The 9,747-nt window shown below is 50.9% G+C and overlaps 1 protein-coding gene and 1 long non-coding RNA gene across 2 annotated transcripts; one reads left to right on the top strand and one right to left on the bottom strand.

Annotated features, from left to right (window-relative positions):
• The first annotated feature begins 2,547 nt into the window (after positions 1-2,547).
• On the top strand, positions 2,548-5,453 carry LOC119089591 (uncharacterized). Its single transcript, XR_005093168.1, has 4 exons — positions 2,548-2,799; positions 3,371-3,544; positions 4,173-4,316; positions 4,936-5,453. It is a non-coding gene; the product is annotated as an uncharacterized LOC119089591 (long non-coding RNA).
• Positions 5,454-8,406: 2,953 nt separating this feature from the next.
• Positions 8,407-9,718, bottom strand: LOC119089437 (coiled-coil domain-containing protein 8). Its single transcript, XM_037212131.1, has 2 exons — positions 9,380-9,718; positions 8,407-8,874 (listed from the first exon to the last, which is right to left on the bottom strand). Exons 1-2 carry the CDS (start codon positions 9,676-9,678, stop codon positions 8,805-8,807), a joined length of 369 nt encoding a protein of 122 aa, XP_037068026.1. The 5' UTR covers positions 9,679-9,718; the 3' UTR covers positions 8,407-8,804.
• Positions 9,719-9,747: the final 29 nt, after the last annotated feature.

A 9,747-nucleotide genomic window follows, 5' to 3' on the forward strand; every position in this document is an offset into this window, starting at 1 on the left:
TAACTAATGCTTTGGTGCTTTTTAAATCTCGCAAAATCTAAAAAGCAGATACCGTTGGCTTCTTATCACGACAAGCCACGCATCCGCGTTCAGTTCGCACCTTGAGCTTAAAAGCACGTCACTTTTTGAGGCGTTACGCTTAATGCATAGAATTCAAATCTGATCACGACCACGCGCTCGCCATGACGTCAGATATTCGCGCTTTTGATAACCTGGCCTTTACATGAAGCCTTCAGGCAGCTAGAGGTAAAGCACTAGGTCATTTCCAGTTAGCTAAGGGTTCCTTTTTTGCTCATATTTGTACATGCGGAAAACCCGGTTACGCATCACTCAGTCATTAATACATTAAATCCAAATCCGAAGATAGCCACGGACTATCTTTGCAACTCAATGAAATGCACTTTAAGCGACCCGGCCGCTAAAAGTCACCATTCAGCCTCTAGACAGTAGGAGGTAAAAACGCGGTAGCGAGCTGCTTCGTTAGTGCAGCATCGAAACCAAACTCAAACCATCTAAGTGCGCGTCATGCCGTCAGATATATGGATTCTCAGCAGCCTGGCATCTGAAGTTTGCCGTACAGCCTCTAGGCAATGAGCGGAGAAAACTCGGTTGCGCATCCCTCTGTTGATATTGCACCCGCGTACTGGACCCCCAGTCGCCTGGAGGCTACGCAGTCACACTGCAAGGTCGGGCTGTGAGAGGTGCATGTGCCTGCTATGGCGAGCATGTAGCCATTGTCATACTCGGATTTAATGCAATACCAATACAGTAACGATGGACCATGCTGCTTACTCCTCATTGCCTCAGGACTATAGTATTCTCCAGGGGTCGGGAATTGAATATCAAATGTTCGTCTACCTGACGTTATGGCAAGCACGTAGATGTGCTCAGATCAGACATTTGCCTGGAGCCCTCCAAAAGGTCTCAGGATCTCATTAACACGGTACCTTATGGGATCATGGGTCCACGCTTGGGATCCAGCCACATATCTGGCTCGGATGTGGTTTCGATGCAATAATGACGGAGCACTTCATTTGCCTGTCGGCTTTCTGATGGCATTTACAGGTTATGTCGCTTATGATGCCAGTGCTCGCCACAAATCCATGACCGTATTTTGACCCTAGATTCCGGGGGGTGTTACACAGGTGACCCAAGCATCTGGCTGTTGGAAGATTTGGATTTATGTTCTATTGACGGAGTAATACTTGACCGCTTCTTAAACCTCTCGCACTCTGGAGACCATACGGTGACCCTGAGGTCAGGTTGTCAAGAGTGCATATTTGCGTCATTGCAAGCACGAGGCCGTTGTCAAAGATGTATTCGTGTATTGATCATTGGTTAATGCGTGACTGTGTTTTCCGCGCACACGAATATGAGTCCGAATAGGACCTCGCGAGTCATGGGAACCAGAAGTAATCACGATTCAATCCCTGGTTGCTTGGGGGCTATGCGATAAGCTTAAGGTCAGTTGCCCGAAACTGCATATACCCTACGTCGTGACGAGCACGCAGCAGTTTCTTATTCCCATGCAGTTCATTACTGCCTGCTGGCCAAGTAATGTGTAACTACATTTATAACCATTATGGACTGGAAGGTATAAGGTGCTCAAAACAGGTCAGATTGTTGAAGTGTTTGCATTTCACGCTTAAAGCACACGATTACAAACGCCAGGCTAGGCTAGATTTACAATGAGCCTAGCCTTTTGTCGCCATATATGCAGTGGCTGATCTAGCCTGGAGTTGTTGTTTTTTTTTTTGGGGGGGGGGCAACCGTTCGTCGCCAGCTGGCTGGTGTGGGATCCGAGGTCCAGTACATGGTGTCTCTCGCGAGTACCTAGAAGGGACACCATTCAAGCACCGAAATGCTTTTGAATCTTCCATATACAGTATGCATGTTTACAAAGCTCGTAACATAAAACGAGTATGACTAAGCCGCGTCCAAATGCTTTTTGTTTTGATATTCAAATCGCCGCCAACTTTTCTCCATGAATTTTGTCGCCGAAACGGCAAGAAATGTTTGATACCGTACCATCAAAGTTAAAACAGACAGCAAGTAGACGAAACTTTTATGAAGTTCCGGGATTTTTTAGGGAGGGGGAGGCAAAACGCACTCTCAGAGTTTGGGGGGCCAGGGCCTCCGTGCCCCCCCCCCCCCCCCAGGATCCGCCTATGCATGTATGACGTTCTACACCAATAACATACCTAAACAAGAGCTCTCGAATTTCTCGTTTTTAAAATGAGGGTCTTCGGCTGCTCGAGGTTCGAATAGACCGGGATAGACAGGCCAAGTGGACTTTTAGATTCCCGATCACCATGAGCCGAAGGAAGATAATGTAAGCTATTAAATAGTTCTTGGAATAAACTGGTATTTCCAGTGGCTTAGATGATGCCTAACGCATACGGCTGGCGTAATTTCTTCTCGTGAGATACTAGCAGCACTTTAGTGCTAATGTTTGTTGTCATAATGATTTGTTTGCGTCATTTTTGCCCAGGGCCCTGATTCAAGGCCCGTTTGCCTATTGAGGGCGGCTGGCGAAGTTAACACGGAAGTCCGGTGGCCTTCGTGAAGGTGGCGGGTGGTCGACAGGGGCGTTCTGTCTTTCAACTCACTGCGTTCGTGAACATTGGAAAGCAGGCCTCAGGACCGGAAGAATCTCAAACATGGACAGTGCGGCCAAATGTAAAAGTTGGTTTTTCATGATCATCAGCGCGCTTGGTCTCTTTGTGGGCCTTGCAGGGTTCTTTGTGTTCATGTTCACGTTTGCCAATTATCAGGCAGGATCTTTGGCATGCTTTTCAGGTAAGAATAATGACATCTGTGTGTGTGGGGGGGGGGGGGGGGTATAGCTAAGCTAAGAGTGTTTATGCCATGGCTCTGGTCAAAGTATTATTGACTAGTTATCTGTGCTCTGCCTAGCAGGTTGGCTCACTTTATTGTGTTTATCAGCTGCTAAACCATGTGCTAGTGTAAACAAATGCTGAGGAGGAATTGTACTCCACTGCTACTTACTAGTAGTGCAAGGCATGCTGCTTTAGATTCCCATGTTGATAGATCAAACAAACATTTAGCTGACCACATTAGATGCATTCACAATATATATGATTCATGATATCTGTTGAGATTGCCATGTATACATCCTAGTAAACTTGAATATGTTCAGTTTTATTTTGTTGTACAATGTTATATGCAATCATGTGCATTATGTTATGCTGTAAATATCATGTTACTAGTTTTTTCATCAGACATGCATGTTACTTAAGTTGCAAATGCTTGCATGCAATCACATATTATGGTTGCCAGCTGCTGTGTATGTTTATGGAGTTTTCAGTGCAATAACCACACTCAGTGAGTGATCTTGATCTGTTCTCAGGTCTGCTGGCTGCTCTGTGTCTTCACCTTCAGATACTGGACCATTTTGATCTGATGGAAGCCTGGTATAACCCAGTCATCATGAGGCGGGTTGCCATATTTGCCATCACTGTTCTGCTTGGCATTCTGGCATTGATGGGGTGGTATCTCAGCAATGTCATCTCCAAACATGAAGGTATGGATCAGTTTGGGTCCCTGTAAAGGGAGTGCCACCTTTTGGGTCAAACTTGAACTGCTTTACATACAAATGGATCATTGGACCATGTCAGATTTCAGCTGCTGTTTGTTTTTTTCAGTCTTTTCGCTAATGGTTCCATCGACTATGATTCTTTTCACATTTCAGCTGACCAGGCTGTTTTCTTACTTATCAACTAACATATTTTCTTGGACCTTACTTTATTACATTTCCACCAACTCTCATGTTCACCATTTTCATATTCTGCACTATATGCACCTGTAGCTAGGCCTTTTGCTTAGAAGGTACCTGTTGTGAGTAAAGTTGTTTGTCAGTTGCATGATAGCATCACTTATTTTGATCTGAAGGTGTTTTCAGAACATCCTAATTATGTGCACACCTGGGATGTAGTCTCCTGCTGTGAGAACAAGTGCCTGGGTCATCAGCAATGTGAAGGTCCTCATCCCCATGTGTGCTACAAATGTGCTGAACCTTCAAATATACCTTGTGGGTGCATCATGCTGGTCCATATTTGTAAGCTCTTTTTTGCATGGGGTGTAGCAGTGGCCCATTGCAAGGTTTGAACAAGGCCAGTCTGTAAATAAATGTGCATGGTCTATTTGGACAGGTTTCTACCCGATTGAGACGAGCAACTCAGTCCGTGCAGTGATGTGCTTCTTGACCTTGAAGTGGGCCATCTCCCTGCTGGCCTTCTCAGTTATTTACCGACGGAAAATGGTGCAACGGGCCTTCGCCTACCACACCCTACCAGGTACAAAGTGTGCATTAGCATCCAGTAAAATTTAGCTGGATTGGTTATTAATTGGCTTTATTGGCTTGACTGTCCTCACTGTCATCCTGACTTGTCACGCCGTGTTATGAGGGCTTGGTATCGTTCCCACAAACCGCGACAGTTCGTGTAGGCTGGGCGCGCTTTGGACCGATTTGTACCAGGACTTCCGTTCTGGACCTAAACAGAATCTTGGCCACGTCAGCTCCTCAAACGTGACAATTTCATGCAAGTGAACATGCGGCACTCACTGGGTGACGATCCGATCCGGTATTATTGCTCACATTGCAAAAAGCAAGACTTGTCGAGCCAATATCGATAGCCCTCCATGTCGAGGGGCACCCTTGCGTTTTGACTTTAGTCTTATAGGGCGACTCATCGACCTCGCAAATGCTTTACAAAACAGTCAAAAACAAAGAAGTCAGCACAGTGGGAAATGCCGTGGAGAACATGCGCTTTCAGTTGGCTTACAACAAGTAACAATATCACACTAGTCTAGACTCGCCCGGTGTGTTTCGCACGGGGAGTGGCGCAGGAGCAGATGGTCGTGTACGCCACACGACATCACATAACCAGTGCAATCGCCGTCGCGTGCCCCCAGAGGAGCCGGAGGATGCGTCGCCCGTGCCGACCTGACTCGGCTCGGCTGGCGGCTGGCCTCGGCTGACACCAGCTGACCCGCGTGGTGTCCTGCGCCGCAACACGGAGAGGACGGGAGCAGCGAACCGTCATCGACCGACCGCTTATCGCGCGGGCCAGGGATACCCAAATACGCACACATCGTGTTCGCCTCGTGTCGTGCTTGGGTTTAGTTACTCAAATGTACATGCACGACGAAGGGCCACGTGAACCAGTGATACATAGCATGCATGGATTGTAGTCGCCTTGTGTCATACCTGGGTGGAGTTACTTGACTGTGATTGCACGGAGTGTGAAAACGAATCTCTCCGCTTAAAAACGGTTGCTTTGGCAACTGCGTTTTGAGCACCTAGGGGTGTATCGTTTCAATGTATGGCGGATGGTGAACCCAAACTCAAACTTCGTGATAAAAAGGTTTGTCATGCACTGTACTTAAATGCGATTGGGTGTGTCATACACATATATTTTGATAAACCGTCAGCTGTTGGTTGTTGCAGAAGCGTGCGCATCCTATTTGCTGGGTTGGAATTGCCATCGCTGAACATGAGAGCGAAGCCGGAGCTCGGGTCGAACACGTTATGTGTATGGTGCCGAACTGTTAAGACGACTGTATGTACCAAATTCCGCACGGCTCGTTCTTAATTTCAACTCGTGCCCAAAAAATGTCCGGAACTTGGAGTATTTGGCCAATGGTCATTTTGTAGGCTCCATAAATTCGTGTAAAGCAAACAACAGCAACATATAAAAATCGTTACGACGGGCCCCCTTGACGAGCTGGTCTTGAAGGGAGTGTCCCAACTTGGGGCATGTTTAAAAGAGCATGCTCTGGTGAAATCGCAGGGCTAGTTACATCATATGATAACATTGAGGAGCGTGATTACAGCAACGGCAAGACATGATAAGGATATCAGTTTTAATTATTTTCAAGTCCAAATTGCGCTGCCAACGGTTTACAACAGCACTACGCTTCCTCCCTGTAGTCGTGACCGCCGCCGTCGGACGCCCCCCCCCCCCCCTCCCGTGCGAATAAAAGAACATTAGTGTTTGGCCCAGCGGGCAAAGGGCTGTTGCCTAGAAGCGCATTGGTGGACGTTTGAACTGCGTCGCGTGGATCATGTGATGCTCCTGTTCCCAAAGCGAAAGTGGGTCTCGAAAAGAGGCACTGTGGTAAACGCCAGAGGGGAGAAAAATAAACCATGGTATAACGTTTCTTAAAATGCGCGGGAGAATAGCTTCATGTTCGCTTATATTTTTGTCCATTGATGCAAACTTTCGTGGCGTTTATTACCATAGCATGTTGACCGAAGTGTGTAACAAACATAGGCCAAAACACACAGTAAATAGGAAGGCAGGTTAAATGCGCTACTTTCATAGCGGTGAACAGGGGTTCAAATGAGATTTCTACCGCAGGGCCGGCTACTTCAAATCGAAATTCTGAGCTATTGTGAAGCATTTGGAGAAAAGTGGTATACCTGATCAAATCGTACGCGTCTGATGTAGTAATAAAAGTACAAAAAGGCAGGATACTCCCTTTAGCGTCAACTAGCCCGAATTATTGTTGTCTCAGCAGACCGACTTGACCCGTCCAGAAGAGCTCTTGGCAAGGCTGCACCCTTGCAAACATCCGCGCGGCCGTGGAATTTCCGGCAACGCTTGTCAGTTCTCAGAAAGCTGTACGTGGTATTTTCAAAACGGAAATTCGAGCTGTTTTGTGAGGCGGCGTTTTTGTACAACTGCGCATCATTTCGTAGAAATATCACCACCATGTTACATCCTCTCATTCCACTAACATGGGAAACGTATCGTCTTCAAATCGCAAAAAAAATCTGGAGACGTGGCTCGGAAGCAGGCGCAGATCTCGTTGACCAGGCGCCGCGGGAAGACGGGGCTTGTTACGGAGCACAGGGACAGTCGTACTGGCAAGTGTGGAGGTCAGTGCGTGCAGATTCACGTGCCATCGTGCGCGTGCGCCGATCATGGATCCGGCAGTTTTAGGACGTTTAAAAAGGTCAAAAAGGTGTCGGACTTCGGCAGCGCGTCAAGCTTCAAGGTTTTAGGTGGAAAATGACAGGTGTTACAGCTGATTCCGGGCTGCAGCGTAATCCTGACCCTGTATTCATATAATATCTGAATTTTCCGCTGATTTCGGTCCCGTGTGGAGCCTTGGCGAAGACGTTTCAGTATCCATGGTGCCATTTGCCCTGTTAACGCAGAGACGGATGTGATGCCAGCTTTACGACGTAGGCTGTGGTCAGTGCACCATCTGCAGGTCATCAAGGGGTCTTAACACCGTCCCCGTATCAACACTGCTCATGGGCACGCCAGTAACAGTCCGGAAGCCGCTAAACGCCCATTTTTTCCGAAACCAGCCTCACATGCCACACCGCGTTGCGGCCTTAACTGGATGGGATCCGGCCATGATCCGCATGCGTGTGGTTCGTTTTGCTACGACCAGTATCTATCCACGATATTCGCATCTTCATTGCGTGCGCTATGACCAATATCCATTCACGATAGTCGCATTTCCATTGCGTGTGCTATAGCCAATATCCATCCACGGCATTCGCATCTTCATTGCGTGTGGCAGTCACCAAAAACGCCGCTATTCCAAACTGAGATATCTTGTTGATGAAATTACCGGCTTTGGAAACCCAGAGCCAGCCAATATTTCAGCGCTAACCAACGAAAGCTAAACGTAACTGCACCTCCGCTAGCCAGACTGACGGAAGTAGGATATCCCAATAGATTGGTGATCTCGACAGTACGTCCTAGTGTGTCCGAGGGCGAATATTTCTAGTGCGAGAACTCACAATGTCGCAAAACCAAGAGCCCGATGCCTTTCTTGCTTTTATCACGTCGACGCGTTCCACCCACTTACGATCAGATATCCCCTCCACAGGGATACTTCACTTCTGTTACGCCTCGCTCGTATGACGCCAGACAACTTGTCATACCAGGGACAAAAACCGACAGCGTCTGAGAGGGCGCAGTGCTCCGTGATTAAAAAAAAAACAACTTACGATCTAATGGCATTTGCCGCACTGCATCGTTTTCAAAAAGAGCAAGAGTATCTCCTAACAGGGCATCAGGGCATGCCTGTTTGCTGGACGTATCCCGGATGACTTGCTTCAGGCGCGGATCCGTCCAGGTATAACCCACGTCTGCAACCACGCTGCCCGACTGTGCCAGGGATATTACATACCAACGGGCCCAGGAGCCGGAGGCGCTTCTCGACCACGCCCGTGCCGGTCTTAGCTCTGACCTACACATCGCATCACCGCCACATCGGACTCCTGGGCGCAGCGCACGCGCCTCCAATGATACGAGATACCTCGGTGATCAGCGAAAACCGCCGGTCAGCCGAGCGGCCGCGACCTCTCCCTTCTCCGTCCAGCATCGCCGAAAGACACACTCCGCCGCGCTCTGCCCGGTATATTGAGACCGTTCAGACCATCGGCGTGCGGTCCACCCATCCACACAGTGTCGCGACCCCGGCTGCCCGCGCGGCGCCGGGCCGGAGGCCGTGGCCCCTGCCGTCTGAGGTCGGGTCAGCGCCGACCCGCTGACGACCCGCCAGGCACCGGCCGGCCAGCCGCGCCCGGCCGGCGCCGGCCAGGACCGCGGAGCGGAGGCGGAGGGTCCGGCCAGGGCTCCAGAACGGAGTCTCAGTCTGGCCAGGGCTTCAGAACGGAGTCTCAGAGTCCGGTCAGGGCTTCAGAACAGAGTCTCAGAGTCTGGCCAGGGCTCCGGAGCGGAGTCAGAGTCACGGAACAGTGCAACGCATCACAAAGTCGGGAGAGCGGTGGCGTGTCCAACTCGGCCGCGGCCCGCTCACTCGTCGTACAGGGGCGTCTCGCCGGCGCGCGGGGTCCGCCTCGAGCGCGACGCCGGGTTACCCGGTCTGCAACGGACGGCGTCGGGTCACTGACCATGCCGCGGCGCTGGGGTGGAGCGGCCCGCGGTGCGCCGAGCCCGGCTGCGCCGGCGCCGCCTCCGAACTCGGTCTGAGTGGTGAGAACGGCTTAAATTTGCTCCACGAAGTCGGATCCGTACAGCACGCATGCGTTTCGACGTAAGCAACCAATAGACGAGTGGGCAAGAATGTAGGTCGGCATATCTCAAATTCACGGACATGTCTGGAGAGCAGCCATACATTGTTCCACGATCCTAGACGCCAACATACAAACGCAAGCACATACACACGCAAGACTGTTAAAACACTGGGTCAGCTCAGTGTGAGGTCAACCGGCCTGGGACGACGCAACACTACGGGCGAGATCATGGCATTCTTGGCGCCCTCAGCAGTCGGGCCAAAAACAAGACTCGAGCCCGACAGCTCCTCGTTCCGAGCCCCCAGACCCCACCATCAGCTGTCTTAGTCATCCCCAGTACGGTTCTGTACTCACGGTGGGAAGCCGTCTCGGGGTGTGCGCATGCCGTCGCGAGGCGTGGAGGCGCCGTCGCCGCGCGGGGTCGACCTGCCGTCCGCGCGCGGCGTGAAGCGACCGTCGGCGCGCGGCGTCGACCTAGCGTCCATGCGCGGCGTCGACCTGGCGTCCATGCGCGGCGTCGACCTGGCGTCCATACGCGGCGTCGACCTGGCGTCCATGCGTGGCGTCGACCTGGCGTCCATACGTGGCGTCGACCTGCCGTCTGCGCGTGGCGTCGACCTGGCGTCCATGCGCGGCGTCGACCTGGCGTCCATGCGCGGTGTGCCGCGGCCGTCGGCGCGCGGCGTGGAGGCCGGGTCGGCGCGCGGCGTGGTGCGCGCGTC

This window comes from Pollicipes pollicipes, unplaced genomic scaffold (assembly GCF_011947565.3).
Source record: "Pollicipes pollicipes isolate AB1234 unplaced genomic scaffold, Ppol_2.1 Scaffold_3087;HRSCAF=3621_pilon_pilon_pilon, whole genome shotgun sequence".
NCBI classification, from domain to species: domain Eukaryota; kingdom Metazoa; phylum Arthropoda; class Thecostraca; order Pollicipedomorpha; family Pollicipedidae; genus Pollicipes; species Pollicipes pollicipes.